The 20,049-nt window shown below is 49.2% G+C and overlaps 1 protein-coding gene across 1 annotated transcript in view; it reads right to left on the bottom strand.

Annotated features, from left to right (window-relative positions):
* ARRB1 (arrestin beta 1) overlaps positions 1-20,049 on the bottom strand; it is a gene marked incomplete at its 3' end in the record, with an annotated part of 95,444 nt that overhangs the window by 8,845 nt on the left and 66,550 nt on the right. The window contains exons 5-14 of the mRNA XM_081327856.1: positions 19,366-19,562; positions 17,838-17,897; positions 15,855-15,922; positions 14,555-14,690; positions 13,073-13,157; positions 11,948-12,020; positions 10,815-10,952; positions 9,110-9,193; positions 5,133-5,156; positions 2,568-2,638 (exon numbers count right to left, since the gene is read on the bottom strand). Of these exons, the coding sequence (XP_081183982.1) occupies positions 2,568-2,638; positions 5,133-5,156; positions 9,110-9,193; positions 10,815-10,952; positions 11,948-12,020; positions 13,073-13,157; positions 14,555-14,690; positions 15,855-15,922; positions 17,838-17,897; positions 19,366-19,562 (936 nt within the window). The remainder of the gene's footprint in view (positions 1-2,567; positions 2,639-5,132; positions 5,157-9,109; positions 9,194-10,814; positions 10,953-11,947; positions 12,021-13,072; positions 13,158-14,554; positions 14,691-15,854; positions 15,923-17,837; positions 17,898-19,365; positions 19,563-20,049) is intronic.

Here is a 20,049-nt window from a genome sequence, read left to right as displayed (position 1 = left end):
TACCCTGCCACCGACGAAAGTGAGGAACAAGACGAAGATGCGTCCAGTCCCATGGAGGAAGACACACCGTCTTCACCCCCAGCGACACCTCAGAAACCCGCGGAAGAAAAGAGCGGTGAGTGGCAGAAGGTAAGGAGGTCAAAGCGGTCCAACAAGGGGGTCCCGCCAAAGAGAATTGACATTGGCCACATCGCGTCTGTCAACAGCGTTGTGGTCACCCCAAAAATCCTTCTCTGACATCCAGGAGCTGCCCATCGAAGAGCAGGAGAGATGGCAGCTCGCGATGGAGAAGGAAATGCAGAGCTTAAAACAACTTAAGGTCTTCACCCCCCAGCAACCTCCAAAGGAGAGGAAAGTCATTGGCACAAGGTGGGTTTACAAGGCCAAACCACTTGCCAATGGCCTCTACCTATACAAGGCCCGTTTGGTAGCCCAGGGCTTCGCTCAACGTTATATGGAGGACTACTCGGAGACTTACTCTCCAACCGTCCGGGCAGAGAGCGTCAAGGCCGCCCTCGTGACTGCAGCCGCTCTGGGAGAAGAAGTCTTCCAATTTGACATCCAGACGGCTTACCTCCACGCCAACTTGGACCGGCAGATCTACGTGAAGGCTCCTCCTGGCTACCAGCAAGAAGGGGGAAATACATGGTTGCTTCACAAAGGGTTATATGGTCTTAAGCAGTCAGGGAAATTATGGTATGACTGTCTTAGAAAGAGTTTAGAACGAGTTGGTTTCTCAGAATCTCATGCAGATCAATGTGTTTTCACACGCAATTCCAAAGGTACCACAGAACGGGTGTTAGTTTATGTGGACGACCTATTATATGTAGGGCCTAACAAGGAAAGGTGTGATGAATTTGCCAAGGCCCTGGAAGAAAAGTTTACTCTGAAGTCTTTGGGGCGGGTTGACAAGTACTTGGGTGTGCATATTTTGGCCACTAAAGGGGGGTTCGCTCTATCTCAAAAAGAAAAGATAGAGGAATTACTGGCCAAATGCAAAATGACAGAATCCAATCCTACGCATAGCCCAATGCAAAGCGACTTTTACAACCACACCCATAAGGACGGTCCTGAGTTCACAGATAACACGCTCTACAGATCTGTGATTGGCTCCTTGCTATACATCAGCAATTGGAGCAGACCTGACATAGCTTTAGCTGTGAATCTATTGTCCAGGCACGTGGAACACCCAAAGGAATTCCACTGGACTGCTGTCAAAAGGGTGCTCAGATACCTAAAGGGCACAGCTGATGCTCTTCTCATGCTAGAACCAGAGAAGGGGAAGACGGCCCAGCTCTCCGCTTACTCAGACGCAGACTGGGCTGGCGACTCCAAAAGTAGACGGAGCACTTCTGGTTTCCTCATATTGCTAAATGGCTGCCCAATACATTGGCATGTTAGGCAGCAAAAATTTATTTCTTGCTCCACGGCCGAGGCTGAATTTGCTAGTCTGTCAGACACGGCCAATGATTTGACTTGGTTCAATGAGCTGATAACAAACATCTGGGCATCTCCCCCTCTGCCCATCCAAATTCTAGAGGACAACACTGCCGCAATTGCAATCTCGGAGGCTTATGCAGTAGGCTCCAGATCTCGCCATATAGACATACGCTATAAAAATGTCAGGCACCTTGCGAAAGAGGGTTTTATACATGTTGAGCACTGTAATGCAGCTGACCAGATAGCTGATCTGTTTACCAAGCCTGTTCCCGTTGACCGGCACAACCTTCTGTGTAAGCGTTTGTGTTTGGCCTTCTGAATGTTTTTCATGCATGTCCATGACACCTGCTCACCCCTTACATGCATTCACTGGTCCCTGTCATTGGCTGGCAAGAAGGGGAATTGTTAGATGTTTAGTGCCAGCCATTGGCAGTTCCCCAAAAGGGTCATCAGATGGAGGCAAAGAGGTTTCTTTGCTTCCACTGATGAGCCAAGGGTCCCAGACCCACAGCCCCATTGGCGAGAGAGTTTTATGGTCAAGGAGGGGCCAAGACCCCCCATAAATACCTCTGCACGAGGGGCTGCTCTTTGTTCTCCATTTTCCAGTCTCCAGTTCTATCTCTACTCCTAACCTCTATTTTAGTCATGTAATCCTAGCTTGTTTTGTTTTATTTTATTTCTCTCTCACATGCAGGCATGAATGCTTTCATGCCAAGTACTTCTTTCTCTTTGATCTATCTTGAATAAAACTAATATGATTGCATCTCTGCGTTCTGCCTTTGCTTGGGAGCTCCTTTAACGATTCATTGTGAGTCCACCTCACAAACACGAGTACGTTCCCAGGCATCTTGAGTTTTGATCACGGGGCCCCGCGGGGACGCTGCAACCCTCGTGCGAAGTCACTTTTTATCAGTGCCGTTGTAAATGCTATGAACGGTCACTAAGCAGAGCGTCGTAAGACGAGGACTACCTGTACCTTCACTCTGTAGTCTGGAACTGCCCCCCAAAAGGGTTCGACTCTCAAACCGGACTCTTCCCAGGTCCCACACTGCACCCATGGGCCCAGCTGAGACCCCCCTGTCCCATCCCCTACATACACACACACACACACACACACACACACTCACCATCTCGGTGCAAGACCTCTTCCTTCGGTTTGGGATGCATCAGGGTGAAGGGCAGCTCCACAGCCACGTCGCTGGAAAGAAAGACGGAGAGTGAGGGACCCAGGCCTGGGTATGGCGGGCACCTGCTTCCTTCCTCTGGGGGGGGCCCTCCTCTTGAGGCCGGGGGCTCCAGGCCTCCAAAGCTGGATTCCCGGAAAGCCAGGTTGGCGCCAGTTCTGGGCAAAGCATTCAAAGAAAGCCATTTTTTTTTCAGGGAGGAAGACTCACCAGATCCTTAAGACTATTATTCTGTGATTCTGTAAGGGTCTCCTGCTTGAGCAGGGGGTTGGACTAGATGACCTCCAAGGTCCCTTCCAACCCCGTTATTCTCTTATTCTGAATGGCATAGGGTCTCCTGCTTGAGCAGGGGGTTGGACTAGATGACCTCCAAGGTCCCTTACGACTCTAGTTATTCTGTCATTCTGTCAGGGTCTCCCTCTTGAGCAGGGGGTTGGACTAGATGACCTCCAAGGTCCCTTCCGACTCTACTTATTCTGTCATTCTGTCAGGGTCTACTGCTTGAGCAGGGGGTTGGACTGGATGACCTCCAAGATCCCTTCCAACCCTGTAATTCTCTTATTCTGAATGGCATAGGGTCTCCCGCTTGAGCAGGGGGTTGGACTAGATGACCTCCAAGGTCCCTTCCGACTCTACTTATTCTGTCATTCTGTCAGGGTCTCCTGCTTGAGCAGGGGGTTGGACTAGATGACCTCCAAGGTCCCTTACGACTCTAGTTATTCTGTCATTCTGTCAGGGTCTCCCTCTTGAGCAGGGGGTTGGACTGGATGACCTCCAAGGTCCCTTCCGACTCTACTTATTCTGTCATTCTGTCAGGGTCTGCTGCTTGAGCAGGGGGTTGGACTGGATGACCTCCAAGATCCCTTCCAACCCTGTAATTCTCTTATTCTGAATGGCATAGGGTCTCCCGCTTGAGCAGGGGGTTGGACTAGATGACCTCCAAGGTCCCTTCCGACTCTACTTATTCTGTCATTCTGTCAGGGTCTCCTGCTTGAGCAGGGGGTTGGACTAGATGACCTCCAAGGTCCCTTACGACTCTAGTTATTCTGTCATTCTGTCAGGGTCTCCCTCTTGAGCAGGGGGTTGGACTGGATGACCTCCAAGGTCCCTTCCGACTCTACTTATTCTGTCATTCTGTCAGGGTCTGCTGCTTGAGCAAGGGGTTGGACTGGATGACCTCCAAGATCCCTTCCAACCCTGTAATTCTCTTATTCTGAATGGCATAGGGTCTCCCGCTTGAGCAGGGGGTTGGACTAGATGACCTCCAAGGTCCCTTCCGACTCTAATTATTCTGTGATTCTGTCAGGGTCTCCTGCTTGAGCAGGGGGTTGGACTAGATGACCTCCAAGGTCCCTTCCGACTCTACTTATTCTGTCATTCTGTCAGGGTCTCCTGCTTGAGCAGGGGGTTGGGCTAGATGACCTCCAAGACCCCCTTCCAACCCTGTAATTCTCTTATTCTGAATGGCACAGGGCAGGGCTAGGCAACCTTGGCTCTTTTATGACTCGTGGACTTCAACTCCCATAATTCCTGAGCCAGCATGGCTCAGCTTGGAAACCTCTCTCTCCCTTTCCCCTCAGCATGGGTGGCTCAGGAATTCTGGGAGTTGAAGTCCACAAAGTCATAAAAGGGCCAATGTTGCCTACCCCTGGCATAGGGTCTCCTGCTTGAGCAGGGGGTTGGACTGGATGACCACCAAGGTCCCTTCCAACCCTGTTATTCTCTTATTCTGAATGGCATAGACCTCCAAGGTCCCTTTCAATTCTGTGATTCTGTAGGTTTAAGAGTTAGCTGGTGTCCACTAGCATCCGAATCGAATGAAATACAGGTAGTCCTCGATTCATAACAGTCGGTTTAGTGACCGTTTGAAGTCCCACCACCACTGAAAAAAGTGACTTGTGACCGTTTTTCACACTTACGACCGTTGCAGCATACCCTGGGTCAAGTGATCAGAATTCAGACGCTTGGCAACTGACTCGTATTTATGACGGTCACAGTGTCCCGGTATCATGTGACACCCCCCCCCCTTTTGCGACCTTCTGACAAGGCAAAGTCAATGGGGGAAGCCGGATTCACTTAATGTCCGTGTCACTGATTGAACAACTGCAGTGATTCGCTTAACAACTGTGGCAGGAAAGGTTGTAAAAGTGAGGCAAAAGTCACTTAACAACCGTCTCATTTAGCAACAGAAATGTTAGGCTCAATTGCGGTCGTAAGCCGAGGACTCCCTGTAAATCATCGAGAGTGAAATGGCTGAAAAGGCTTGAAGGGGTTAACAAAATGAAGAAAATGATGGCAGGTGAGGAAGGGGATCGGTTCTCTGCGGGCAAAGGCAGGGCCTTCCACAGAGGGGGTCAGAAAAGTCAAGATGGCGTCGGTGCTTAGCAACCGCAGCCGCATCCCTTGTGGGCATTTTTTTTGACCTTTTTGACTTTCCCCATGGATGCCCCTGGTGGAGGGAAGTGACACTGCATGTGATCAGCCCAGGTAGAATCTGAAAGGTGTTACCTGGAGGCCAGGTCTCCCAGCAAGCTGGCATTTGGAAGGAGAGGAGAGAAGAGGGTTAGAGTAGAACAGAACAGAGAACAGAACAGAATAGGGAACAGAACAAAATAGAGAACAGAACAGAATAGGGAACAGAATAAAATAGAATAGAGAACAGAACAGAGAACAAAATAGAATTGAGAATAGAACAGAACAGAATAGATAACAGAACAGAGAATAGAACAGAACAAAATAGAGAACAGAACAGAATAGGGAACAGAATAAAATAGAATAGAGAACAGAACAGAGAACAGAATAGATTAGAGAACAGAGAATAGAACAGAATAGAGAAAAGAACAGAATAGGGAATAGAATAAAATAGAGAACAGAACAGAATGAGGAACAGAACAGAGAACAGAATAGCATATAGAACAGAACAGAATAGACAACAGAACAGAATAGGGAATAGAACAAAATAGAGAACAGAACAGAATAGGGAACAGAATAAAATAGAATAGAGAACAGAACAGAACAGAACAGAGAACAGAACAGAATAGGGAATAGAATAAAATAGAGAACAGAACAGAATGAGGAACAGAACAGAGAACAGAACAGAATATAGAACAGAATAAAATAGAATAGAGAACAGAACAGAATAAAGAACAAAACGGAGAACAGAATAGAACAGAACAGAATAGAGAATAGAACAGAAGAGGGAATAGAATAACATAGAATACAGAAGAGAAGAGAAGAGAATACAGAACAGAGGATAGAACAGAATACAGAACAGAATACAGAACAAAACAGAATACTCTTTATTGGCCAAAGCTCTCAGGGCACATATAAACCGCAAGTCATAGGTCATAGGTCATAGGTCATAGTGACCGGTGTCGCCAAGGGAAGGGCACGGCCTGCCTTACGTAAGATGCTTGTCTCACGGCCGGTTCAAGAAACCTGTCTGGATTCCCACGCCCTTTGACCCCACTCTGGACACCAGGGAAGCTGGATCTTTGGTTTCGCACCCAGGTCCCTGACTGGTGGATCTCTCAGCTGGATTTCCCAACCCAGACAGAGAGGAAAAGGGAAGGGGAAAGTGGAAAGGAGGAAGGGAAAAGAAGAAAGGGGAAGGGGAAGAGGAAAAGAAAGGGAAAGGGGGAAAAGAAGAGAACGAAGGAAGGGGGAAGAGAAAGAAAAAGGGAAACCAAGAGGAAAGGAAAAGAGAAAGAGAAAAGGAAGAAGTTAAGGGAAAGGGGGAAAGGAATTCTGGGAGTTGAAGTCCACAAGCCTTAAAGCTGCCCACTTTGCCTGGCTAGGGAATTCTGGGAGTTGAAGTCCATAAATCTTAAAGTGGCCACGTTTGCCTGGCTAGGGAATTCTGGGAGTTGAAGTCCAGAAGTTTATAGTTTATAGTTTATAGTTTATTTGATTTATATACCGCCCTTCTCCTTGGTGGGACTCAGGGCGGTTCACAGGGCATACATAAGAAACACTATACAAAAATTAAAAAGAATTAAATCCATGCCCAATTAAAACAGAAGTACAGATTAAAAACAATTAAAAGCCCATAATCCCCCATCAGGCCAGACCAGCTAATTCGAACAGATGGGTCTTCAGGCCCCGACGGAAAGTTCGAAGGTCTGGTGCCATCCGGAGCTCCACCGGCAATTGATTCCATAAAGCCGGAGCCCCCACAGAGAAGGCCCTCCCCCTGGGGGCCACCAGTCGACATTCCCTGACTGGCGGCACCCTGAGGAGGCCCTCTCTGTGGGAACGCACAGGGCGGAGGGGAGTCGATGCCGGCAGCAGGTGGTCCCTGAGGTAACCCGGACCCATGCCATGTAGGGCCTTAAAGATCGTGACCAACACCTTGAACCTCACCCGGAAGACAACTGGTAGCCAATGCAGCTCGCGGAGCAAAGGTGTAACATGGGAGTACCGGGAAACTCCCAAGACAACTCTCGCGGCCGCATTCTGTACCAGTTGGAGCCTCCGAGTGGTCTTCAAGGGAAGCCCCATGTAGAGAGCATTACAGTAGTCAAGGCGAGAGGTCACGAGCGCATGAGTGACTGTACACAGGGCATCCCGGTTCAGATAGGGCCGCAACTGGCGCACCAGGCGAACCTGGGCGAAAGCCCCCCTAGTCACGGCCACTATATGCTCTTCCAAAGTAAGCCGTGAATCTAGAAGGACTCCCAAGTTGCGAGCCCTATCCACGGGGGGTAAGAGCTCACCCCCCATAGAAAGAGATGGAACATTTGGAATGTCCCGGGATGCCGGAATGCACAGCCACTCAGTCTTGTCAGGGTTGAGCTGAAGTCTGTTCCTCCCCATCCAGACCCGAACCGCCTCCAGGCAACGGGACATCACGGCGAGGGCATCACTGGGGTGGTTTGGGGTCGAAAAGAAAAGTTGGGTATCATCGGCATACTGATGATACCCAACTCCAAAACCACGAATGATCTCACCCAGCGGTTTCATATAGATGTTGAACAGGAGAGGCGAGAGAACCGACCCCTGAGGAACTCCACAAACGAGAGACCTAGGGGCCGATCTCTGCCCCCCTGCCAACACCGACTCCGAGCGTCCCAGGAGAAAGGAGGAGAACCACTGAAGAACTGTGCCTCCCACTCCCAATCCCCTGAGACGCCGCAGCAAGATACCATGGTCGATGGTATCGAAAGCCGCTGAGAGGTCTAATAGGACTAGGACAGAGGAGTGTCCCCTATCCCGCGCCCTCCAGAGATCATTCACCAGAGCGACCAATGCCGTCTCCGTGCTGTACCCGGGCCTGAAACCCGATTGGTAGGGGTCCAGATAATCCGCTTCATCCAGGACCAGAGGGAGCTGATGCGCCACCACACTCTCAACAACCTTCGCAAGAAAGCGAAGGTAACCGCCACTCCCCCACCCCTACCTTGAGCTCGTGGCCGGTGTAGCACCCGGAAACCTGGTGGGCAGAGGTCAACCAAAGGGACCCCACCCTCTGGGCCCAACCAAGTCTCCGTGATGCAAGCCAGGTCCGCATGCTCACCCTCAACTAAATCCCTAACGAGGGGAGCTTTATTAACCACGGACCTGGCATTCAGGTACACCAGCCGGAGCTCAGGAGGCTGCACATCCCCGCTCCCGGGACCTCGGGGAAGAACCAGAGGGTCGGAGCGCCTCACCGCTTGAAGACAGAAGAAGTCTTAAAGCTGCCCACTTTGCCTGGCTAGGGAATTCTGGGAGTTGAAGTCCAGAAGTCTTAAAGCTGCCCACTTTGCCTGGCTAGGGAATTCTGGGAGTTGAAGTCCAGAAGTCTTAAAGCTGCCCACTTTGCCTGGCTAGGGAATTCTGGGAGTTGAAGTCCAGAAGTCTTAAAGCTGCCCACTTTGCCTGGCTAGGGAATTCTGGGAGTTGAAGTCCAGAAGTTTTAAAGCTGCCCACTTTGACTGGCTAGGGAATTCTGGGAGTTGAAGTCCAGAAGTTTTAAAGCTGCTCACTTTGCCTGGCTAGGGAATTCTGGGAGTTGAAGTCCATAAATCTTAAAGTGGCCAAGTTTGCCTGGCTAGGGATTTCTGGGAGTTGAAGTCCGCAAGCCTGAAAGTTGTTAAGCTTGGAGAGCCTTCCTCTACAGCAACTCCTCGACTTACAACCGGTTGCTTAACAACCATTTGAAGTTGTGACGGACTCCCCCCCACCCAAGAATTCCTTAAGACGCAGATTCAAACGTCCAATGGCCATGATCACGTAATCAAATTTGGGGCAACCGGCTCACATTTATGACCATTTGTGGCATGCTGGGATCACCTGACCGTGGATTGGCAACGTTTTTGGCAGAAACGGGTGCTTATTTCTAATTTCTGCCCCCCCCCAGTCCAAAAAATGCCCAGGATGGACAAATTGGACTGCCGCAAATCAGTTTTGTAAAATCAGATTTGCTTCATCTTACGACCGTCATAAAATACCATGGAAATTTCAGATTCCGTTACGGTCATAAGTTGAGGACTGTACGTACTTACCCGCCTCGTGAGACCACCAGCTTGACTTTCACTTTGTAGGAGACGATGATGCCCAAAACTTCCTTGTTGGCGCCGTCTCTTAGCCTGGCAATGGAGAGAAAATAATGGAGCCTCACAATTTATTTATTTTTTAAAGGGGAAATAGGAGAATTTCTCTTAGGTTTTCATTCTTTCGCTTTTCCTTAGTGGCCTTCGGGGATGCAGAGATCTGCAAAGGCCAGGGGTAGGCAACCTTGGCTCTTTTATGATTCGTGGACTTCCAACTCCCAGAATTCCTCAGCCAGCATGGGGAACTATGGCCCTTTCATGACTTGTGGACTTCAACTCCCAGAATTCCTCAGGCCCCTTCATGAGTCATGGACTTCAACTCCCAGAATTCCTGAGCCAGCATGGGGGAACTATGGTCCCTTTATGACTGGTGGACTTCAACTCCCAGAATTCCTGAGGCAGCATGGGGGAAATATGGCCCCTTCATGACTCGTGGACTTCAACTCCCAGAATTCCTGAGCCAGTATGGGGAAACTATGGTCCCTTCATGACTCGTGGACTTCAACTCCCAGAATTCCTGAGCCAGCATGAGGGAAGTATGGCCCCTTCATGACTTGCAGACCAACTCCCAGAATTCCTGAGCCAGCATGGGGGAACTATGGCCCCTTCATGACTTGTGGACTTCAACTCCCAGAATTCCTCAGCCAGCATGGGGGAACTTTGGCCCTTTCATGACTTGTGGACTTCAACTCCCAGAATTCCTGAGCCAGCATGGGGGAAATATGGCCCCTTCATGACTCGTGGACTTCAACTCCCAGAATTCCTTAGCCAGCATGGCTCAGCTTGGAAATTTCTCCTTTTTCCCTGCATGGCTGGCCAGGAATTCTGGGAGTTGAAGTCCACCAGTCATAAAAGAGCCGAGGTTGCCTACCCCTGGTATAGGTGGTCCTCGGCTTACAATAGTTCACTTAATGACCACTGCAGTGTCCTGGGGTCCTGTGATCCCCTTTTGCAACCTTTTGACCAGCAAAATCAATGAGGGAAGCCGGATTTGCTTAACCACCGGGTTATTAACAACTGCCGTGATTGGCTTAACGACGGTGGCAAGGAAGGTCGCAAAATGGGACAAAATTCACTCAGCAACTGTCTCCCTTAGCAACGGAACTGGGCTCAATCGTAGTCGTAAGTCGACTATATTATATTTGTTTTATATATATGCTTGTATACAGGAAGTCCTCGACTTCCCACAGTTCATTTAGTGACCATTCAAAGTTACGACGGCAGTGAAAAAAGGGACCTATTTACCGTTTTTCACACTTAAAAACGTTGCAGCTTCCCAACATTCACGTGATCAAAATTCAGACACTTGGCAACTGATTCATATTTACGACGGTCGCGGTCTCTGGGGGTGTGTGTGTGTGTCATGTGTTCCCCTTTTACGACCTGAGAAGCTTAATGACCGTATTAGTAACTTAAGAACTGCCGTGATTCGCTTAACAACAGTGACAAGTGGGGCAAAATTCACTTAACGATCGCCTCCTTTAGCAACCGACGTTTTGGGGGTCAATTGGAGTCGTAAGCCGAGGACTCCCCGTAAAACCGCTAAACCCCGCCCCGGCACGTCCGATGGGCCATTTTTGGGCCCAGGGCGCGTCGGCGCACCTGCGCGCCATCCGAATCCACTCCCCCAACGGCCCCGGAGGAAAGAGGCACTCACAGGGTGCTGGAAGCCAAATTGGTGTCTTCGTGCTTCAGCTTTCCGTCCAAAGCCAGTCCACGTTTCTCCCGGTTGTTGGCGAGGAAGGGGGTCAAGGTGTAGACTTTGCAGAAGGTGGAGCTGGGGGCCACCACATCGCTGCAGGGGAGGGGGGGGGCAAAGGAGGGGGGAGGGAGGGAGAAGGGGGAAGGGTCAGAGCATCGTCCCCTGCGGCTTTAGCTCGGAGCAGGAAGGAAATAAAATGGGCAGGGATTGTCTTAAGGTCTCCCAACTTGGGAAGGCGGTTGGGATGGATGACCTCCAAGCCCCCCCAAACCCTCCCTAGGATTCTGTGATGGTTCTCTCTCTCTTTCTATTACCTCTGTCTGCTACTCATTTATCTCTACATCTCTTCCGGCTGTGTCAGGCTGTCTATCTATTATCACCTGTCGTTTATCTATCATCTCTATCTCCTATCTATGTCTTTATTTCATCTGTCTGTCTATCATCCATCCATCCATCCATCCTCTTATCTATCTATCATCCATCCATCCTTCCTTCCTTCCATCATCTATCTATATCTATCTCCCAGCCTTCCATCCATTTATCTATCTATCTATCATCCATCCTTCCTTCCATCCATCCATTCTCTCTCTCTCTCTCTCTCTCTCATCCATCCTTCCATCCATTTATCTATCTATCTATCTATCTATCTATCTATCTATCTATCTATCTATCATCCATCCTCCTTCCATCCATTATCTATCTATCTATCTATCTATCTATCTATCTATCTATCATCTATCTATCTATCTATCTATCTATCTATCTATCTATCTATCTATCTATCTATCATCCTTCCTTCCTTCCATCCATTATCTATCTATCTATCTATCTATCTATCTATCTATCTATCTATCTATCTATCTATCTATCTATCTATCTATCTATCTATCTATCTATCTCCCATCCTCAAACACAACTGCAACTGTTTTTTATCGCCCTTTTTGGAGTTTTGCAGTGCAAGTCTCCAGTTAAAAAAGCGTGGTGGGTTTGTGAGCGTAAATGGGCCGGCCTCAGAGAAAGCAGCAAGCGCCGCCACCTTCCCTACTAGCGGGAGAGGCAGCGGCTGTGCTCACCCGCCGGCTACTCACTCGGTTTCCTCCACGGCCACCGGGCACTTGTACTGGGCAGTGTTGAAGAGGCAGATGTCCGCATATTGGCGAACTGGAAAGCAAGCAGGAAGAGAGAGAGAGAGAGATTTGAGTGTGTGTGTGTGTGTGTATGCGTGCGCGCGCCCTGAGGGGTTCTGGGCCAGCAGGTTGAGCAATGTCCACGGAAGTACCCTGGGTTATCGGTGAGGGGTGGTCAAAAAAGGCGGCCTGGAGGATGTCATTGAAGGGCCCTCCTTTTCTAAAAAAAAAAAAGGGTGGCGCTTTGACCACATCATTGTAGCTGCTAAAAAGGTAAAGGTAAAGGTTCCCCCGCACACGCGTGCTAGTCGTTTCCAACTCTAGGGGCCGGTGCTCATCTCCGTTTCAAAGCCGAAGAGCCAGCGCTTGTCCGAGGACGTCTCCGTGGTCATGTGGCCGGCATGACTAGACGCCAAAGGCGCACGGAACGCTGTTACCTTCCCACCGGAGCGGTCCCTATTTTTCTACTTGCATTTTTTACGTGCTTTCGAACTGCTAGGTTGGCAGAAGCTGGGACGAGTGACAGGCGCTCACTCTGTTACACGGCACTCGGGATTCGACCCGCCAAACTGCCGACCTTCTTGATCGACAAGCTCAGCGTCCTAACCCACTGAGCCACCCCGTCCCTTTTGTAGCTGCTACCTTGCCTTATTTGACCACATTCCAAGGAGGACCCCCCCTCCTCCTCCTCCCGTGGCCAACGTACTGGACCTCAGCAGACGGAGACGTAAGATGAAGAAATTAAACAATGTAAAATGAAAATGGGGCCGGGGGGGGGGGAAATGAAACAAAACATGAAGTTAAATGTAAATAAAATCACTTTTGTTTTATATCTTTATTTTATGTCCCTCACTCTTCCTGCCCTTCCCTTTAGGGACCAAAACGACAGAATCGCTTCGGACGGCCCGGTGCCGTCCACCCCCAGACTCTCAGTCCAGGACAGCTGAGCAACATTCCCACCCCAGACTCAGCCAAGCCCTGTGGGTCCCACCCCGGCGGCGGAGGACCACCACCCACGCAGGAGGACCCCGCCTTCTCTTCCTGATGCCCCCCCCCGGCGGAGAACGGGAGAAGTTTCCCGGTTACCTGAGATTTTGATCTTCTTGACCATCTTGTTGGTGTTGTTAGTCACGTGGACGTTGACATTGATCGGCTCGCCATGATAATAGATCTGCGGGGAGACCAGCAACAGGTCGAGGAGGCCCCCCCAAGGTGACACTTCTGGGGAGGGTCCCCCAAACCCCTCTTCTGGGGCTCCCAAATGCCACCCACTCTTCTGAGCCCCCCCTTCACCCCCACAAAAGAACAAACAAGCTCGGAGATCAAAGAGCCTTGGTGGAGCAGAGGGCTAATGCCTCCTTAAGTAACACCGGCTGCCTGCAATTAGTGCAGGTTCGAGTCCCACCAGGCTCAAGGTTGACTCAGGCTTCCATCCTTCCCAGGTAGGTAAAATGAGGACCCAGATTGTTGGGGGCAATTAAGCTGACTTTGTAATAATGCTGCTTGGGGTGTGTGTGTGTGAAAGCCCTAATAAGCAGGCATATACACAGAATGAAGGCTACTGCTAAGCTTGTAAGCCGCCCTGAGTCTTCGGAGAAGGGCGGGATATAAATGGGATTAAAAAAATTTTTTACAGCTCGCCAACAAACATTTGAAGAAATGTAATAGACTAACTGAGTTGGGGGGGGGGGTCTTCTAAGCTAAAGCTCTGCTCAAGCAGAGCCGAGGGTGCTTTTTCAGGAGGCAACTGGACGTCCTTGTCTTCCTTTTCTTCAAGCAGGAGACCCCACACCCACTCCAGGCAGGGGGCTGTCCAGTCTCTTCTGGAAAACCTCCAGTGTTGGAGCACCCACAACTTCTGGAGGCAAGGAGTTCCACTGGTTCATTGTCCTCACTGTCAGGAAATTTCTCCTTAGTTCCAGGTTGCTTCTCTCCTTGATGAGTTTCCATCCGTTGCTTCTTGTCTTTGCCTTCAGGGGCTTTGGAGAAGAGCTTGACTCCCTCTTCTTTGTGGCAACCCCTCAGATATTGCAACACTGCTAACAGGTCTTTCCTAGTCCTTCTTTTCCCTAGACCTAGACCACAGGTCTGCAACCCACAGCTCCGGAGCCGCATGCGGCTCTTTCAGCCGTCTCTTGCGGCTCCCAGTCCTCTGCCATGTGCAGTCCAAAAAAAAAAAAAGTGGGAGTAAAAAAGTTCAACCAATCAATTCAAATATGCAGGGTAAGTGCATATCTTGCCTTGGCTCCACTCTTCAGACAAACCCTGTTCTGCGCATGCGCGCATGTACGCGCATGTGCACACATTTTTTGCGGCTCCCAGTTTTTCCTTTTGCGAGGGAACCGGTTCCGAGTGGCTCTTTCACTGTTTCAGGTTGCTGACCCCTGCCCTAGACTAGACATACTAGACGTTACACCGTGGTGACCAAAACTGGATGCAGCATTCCAAGTGTGGCCTCTACCCCATGCAATGCTCTCCGTCTGCCGGATTCTTGACCTCACAACTCCGCAAACTCTGCTGGGGCTGCAGGAGACATTCTGGGTCTGCCCTGCCGGAGGGCTCAATTACCTCTTTGTCCAGCGACGCTTCTAAATGCAGGGGCTTGTCGGACATGAGGAACTGCCGGGTGGTCTCCGCCATGGGCTGGGGGCCTGGCCGCTCGGGCGCATACTGGACTTTCCGGATGACCAGGCGCACAGAGTTCCTGCACCGGCAGTTGTGAGACAAGACAGGCAATGTCAGAACATGACACGCTCATCCTGGCCTTCCCGTAAAGAGAGGATCTTTCTGTGGATTGCGGGACCCAGAATCCCCAAAGGGGATATGCAGCAATACAGGAAGAAAGAAAGAAAGAAAGAAAGAAAGAAAGAAAGAAAGAAAGAAAGAAAGAAAGAAAGAAAGAAAGAAAGAAAGAAAGAAAGAAAAGAGAGAGAAAGAAAGAAAAGGAAGGAACAAAAAGGAAGGAAGGAAAGAAGGAAAGAAAGTGAAAGAAAGTGAAAGAAAGAGAACAGAAGGAAAAGGAAAGAAAAAAGAGGAAGGAAGAAAAGAAAGAAAGAAAGAAAAAAGAAAGAAAAATAAAAAAGAAAGGAAGGAAGGAAGGAAGAAAAGGAAGGAACAAAGGAGAGGGAAAGAGGAAAGAAAAGAAAGAAAAAGAAAAGAGGAAGGAAGGAAGAAAGAAAGAAAGGAAGGAAGGAGAGAGGGAAAGAGGGAGAGAGAGAGAACAGAAGGAACGAAGAAAGGAAGAAAAAAGGAAGGAAGGAAGGAAGGAAAGAAAAAAAGAAAGAGAAAGAAGAAAGAGAAAGGAAGGAAGGAAAGAAAAGAAAGGAAGGAAGAAAAGAAAGAGAAGGAATAGAGAAAGAAAAAGAAAAGGAAGAAAGAAAAAAGGAAGGAAGAAAGGAAGGAGAGGGAAAGAGGAAGGGAGAGAGAAAGGAAGGAAGGAAGGAAAGAAGAAAAGAAAGAAAAAGAGAAAGAGAAAGGAAGGAAGGAAAGTGAAAGAAGAAAGAGAAAGGAAGGAAGGAAAGAAAAGAAAGAAAAGAGGAAGGGAGGAAGGAAAGAAAGAAAGAAAAGAAAAAGAAAGAGCAAGCAATCAAGCAGGCAAGCCAGCCCAGGGCCTCCCCAAGACCTGAAAAACAGCCTCCAGTGTGTGTGTGTGTGTGTTTGTGTGTGTGTGTTTGTGTGTGTGTGTGTGTGTGTGTGTGTTTGTGTGTGTGTGCGCGTGCGCGTGTTTGTGTGTGTGTGTGTGTTTGTGTGTGTGTGCGTGTGTGTGTGTGTGTCCGTCCGTCCTCCAGCCCGCCTCGCCTGACATTCTGCCAACAACCGGAGCAACAGGGACCCACCAGGCTGGCTGTAACCAGGTTAGCCGGCCTACCTCTTGTGAATCTTCTCCTCCAGATTCTCCGCGCAGAAGGCCTTCACCTCGTAGTCCACCCCGCAAGCCTAAAAAAAAAAAGCAACGGTAGGCCAGATGTGAAGCGAGGGGGTCAGACTAGAAGACCTCTCAGCTCCCACCCCTCTCTAGGATTCTAGGATTCCGCCACCCTTTCGCTGTGCAACTCCTCCTCCTCCTCCTGAGGAGACCGCGAGCAGCGCAGATAGTTTTCGGCTTAGGCCAGAAATTATGTTGCTAAGCAACGCGGTTGTTAAATGAGCCGTGCCGGATTTCACAGCCTTTTTTTTCTTTTTTTTTTTGGCCAGGATCATTAAGCGAATCACTTCGGTCGTGAAATGAATTCTGTGGTCGTTAAGCGGATCCGGCTTCCCCCCCTCCTCCCACTGACTTTGCTTGTCGGAAGCTCACAAATGAGGCTGCACCTGCCACAAATACGGGGCCGTTGCCAGGCGCCCAAATTTGGATCACATGACCGTGGGGAACCTGTGACGGTTGTAAGTTCGAGGAATGGTTTTTAAGTCCCTTTTTTTAGTACCGTTGTAAGTCTGAACTGTCACTAAACGAATGGCTGTAAGTCGAGGATTACCTGTATAATTTTTCATTGTCAAGATTAAAGCTCCTCTTGTTTTAATCCTCACCAATAAAAACTGGTGATTCCTTCCTTCCTTCCTTCCTTCCTCCCTCCCTCCCTTGTTCTCCCCCTCGACCCAGGAGATCACTCAGGCACTGACAGGCAGAAATTCAGCAGGTGCAGCCTCTCTTTTCACCATTTCCTTCCTTCCTTCGCTCCTTTCTTCCTCCCTCTCTCTCTCTCTCACTTTTCTTTCTTCCTCTCCTCCCTCCCTCCCTCCCTCCCTTCCTTGTTCTCAATCCAGGAGATCACTCAGGCACTGACAGGCAGAAATTCAGCAGGTGCAGCCTCTCTTTTCACCATTTCCTTCCTTCCTTCGCTCCTTCCTTCCTTCCTTTCTCTCTCTCTTTTCTTTCTTCCTCTCCTCCCTCCCTCCCTCCCTCCCTTCCTTGTTCTCAATCCAGGAAATCACTCAGGCACTGACAGGCAGAAATTCAGCAGGTGCAGCCTCTCTTTTCACCATTTCCTTCCTTCCTTCGCTCCTTCCTTCCTTCCTTTCTCTCTCTCTTTTCTTTCTTCCTCTCCTTCTTCCCTCCCTCCCTCCCTCCCTCCCTCCCTCCCTTCCTTGTTCTCAATCCAGGAGATCACTCAGGCACTGACAGGCAGAAATTCAGCAGGTGCAGCCTCATTTTTTCACCATTTCTGTTATGTATTGAGCTTTGGGGAATACCTTATCGCGTGTGCGCTGGAAAGCTAACGGTTCTCCAGCAAAACAAAGAGGACTTTCCCAGTTCAGGCTGCAGTTAACTTGGCGGGAATGATGGGTTCAATCTGATTGGTTGTTAAGACTATGGGAGACTATATAAAGACTGCACGGATACCCCTAACCCCCAGTACAGTTATAGTTATGAATAAAGCAAGTATTCTTCTGTACTCATCTGCCTGGCGTCTTTCCTGCTCGTCTGAACCCAAAAGATAACAATTTCCTTCATTCCTTTGCTTCTTCCTTCCTCCCTTTCTCTCTCTCTCTTTTCTTTCTTCCTCTCCCTTCCTTCCTCCTTCCCTCCCTTTCTTTCTCTCTTTCTCTTTTCTTTCCTCTCTCCTTCCTTCCTTCCTCTCTTCCTCTTTTCATTTCCACTGAGGGCTCAGCAGCCTCTTATCCAACTATCTGCCTAGTTTGTGGCTCTTTTCTTCTCCCTGCCAAGGTGGTTCTCACAACCCATTTACACAAGCAATCTTTGTGGGCGTTTTTTGAGCAGCTTTTTGAAGCGTCTGAAAGAACCCAGAACTTGGTTAGACGCCAAGGCCTCTTTTCCCACCCCCTCTGGTGATGGGATCCTCTATCCACTGTACCCCCACCCCCACCCCCAAATCAGCCGCCCCTTACCTACCTTTCCAGTGTCCTCCGGGCCAGGCTGCAGCGTCACGGAGCAGGGGAGATTCGGAGGGATCTGTGCAAAAAAATATATATATAAAAAAATTAAAATAAAAATGCAAACGGAAGAATCAAAGCAGCCCCCAGTGAAGGCAAAATCCGCAGCCCGGTTGCAAAAACGCAAACCAGGAACAATTTGCAAACCTTGGTTAATGCAACAGCCTTAGGCACCGAGCAGAAAAAAGAGTCCCATATTGCATATCAAAGAAAGGAAAGTCGAGGAAGAAAGAAAAAGAAGAGAGCTATATGTAGTTTACGTCAACCCTACTCATTCTACCTCTCCGTGCCCTACAAACCCTTTTCGCTTCCCTGCAGGTTAATTCTCTCCATCCAAGGTTCTGCTTCCTTGGTTTTGTCTTCCTCTCAACCATTTGCACCGCTTTTCTATATTTGCATTATTGAATTTTCATTCATTCATTCATTCATTCATTCATTCATTCATTCATTCATTCATTCTCCTCTCCAGGCGTTTCTCTCCTATTGTTCACTCACTTTCATTCTTGACTTTGTGGAAGAATCTGCTCTTTGAGGCAGTCCAGGCAAGACACGTCAACAACGAATGCTAACAGTTTCTTTTATTTCTTGCAAGATTATTATAAACTTTATTCATGGTAAGGCTACTCCAAGGCTTTACTTATTGCGTGGTTATTGTAAGGCTTTATTATTTTTTAAATTGTAAGATTACTGTGTTTCTTCATCGTCAGGCTACGTTAACGATCCTGCAAATACAGAATAACAAAATTGGAAGGGACCCTGGAGGTCTTCTAGTCTAACCCGCTGTTCAAGCAGGAAACCCTCTACCATTTTAGTCAAATGGCTGTCCAATCTTTTCTTAAAAACCTCCAGTGTTGGAGCACGCACAACTTCTGGAGGCAAGGAGTTCCACTGGTTAATTGTCCTCACTGTCAGGAAATTCCTCCTTAGTTCCAGGTTGCTTCTCTCCTCGATTAGTTTCCATCCGTTGCTTCTTGTCCTGCCTTCGGGTGCCTTGGAGAATAAATCAAACCCCTCTTCTTTATGACAGCACCTCAAGAACGTGAAGACTCTAATCCATGTTCCCCTTAATCCTTGTCTACAATAGGCTAGACACAGCTAGCTCTCTCACCATCCTTCATATGTTTTAGCCTCCAGTCCCCTGATCATCTTTGTTGCTCTTCTCTGCCCTCTTTCTAGAGTCTCGACATCTTTTTTTACATTGTGGTGACCAAAACTGGATGCCGCATTCCAAGTGTGGCCTTACCAAGGCGTTGTAAAGTGGTATTAACACCTCACGTGATCTCGATTCTATCCCTCTGTTAATGCAGCCTGGCACTGTGTTGGCTTTTTTGGCTGCTGCCGCACACAGCTGGCTCCTGTTTAAGGGATGGTCCACTAGGACTCTGAGATCCCTCTGCCATGGCATCATCCAAGTTAGCCTTGCTATCAAGACTACAGAGATGGGAACAGGATGCCGAAAGGAGAGTAAGAGGGAAATGGGGTGTTACCTCAAAAGTAAAGGGGTACGCTTGCTCCCCCAGCTTCTTCACCAGCCGTTCCTGCAGCCTCGTCAGGGGTTTCTTCTCTTCAGCCACTGGAGGGAAAGCCTGGACGTTGGACACGAAAAGATCCTTGCGAAAGGTCAGGCCCAGAACGTCCAGATCCTCGCGGCCGTAGCGGAAAGCGCAGGTCAGTGTCACGAAAACTGCCGGGAGAAACAAAGAAGCCTTAATCAACCGAAGGGCAAAGGCTGTGGTCCCAGGCTGAGAAGCAAGCCCTTTCAGAATTCGATTCCAGCACCCAAAAGGGGTAAAGGTAAAGGTTCCCCCCACACATGCGTGCTAGTCGTTTCTGACTCTAGGGGCCGGTGCTCATCTCCGTTTCAAAGCTTGTCCGAGGACGTCTCCGTGGTCATGTGGCCGGCATGACTAGATGTCAAAGGCGCACGGAACGCTGTTCCCTTCCCACCGGAGTGGTCCCTATTTTTCTACTTGCATTTTTTTACGTGCTTTCGAACTGCTAGGTTGGCAGAAGCTGGGACGAGTAACAGGCGCTCACTCTGTTACGCGGCACTTCGGGATTCGACCCGCCAAACTGCCGACCTTCTGATCGACAAGCTCAGCGTCGTAACCCACTGAGCCACCGCGTCCCTTCCAAAAGGGGTAAACGCCTCAGTGAAAAAAAAAAAAAAA

This window comes from Vipera berus (genome assembly GCF_964194415.1).
Source record: "Vipera berus genome assembly, chromosome: 4".
Taxonomy (NCBI): Eukaryota; Metazoa; Chordata; class Lepidosauria; order Squamata; family Viperidae; genus Vipera; species Vipera berus.
This window is presented reverse-complemented; position numbering and strand designations above follow the sequence as displayed.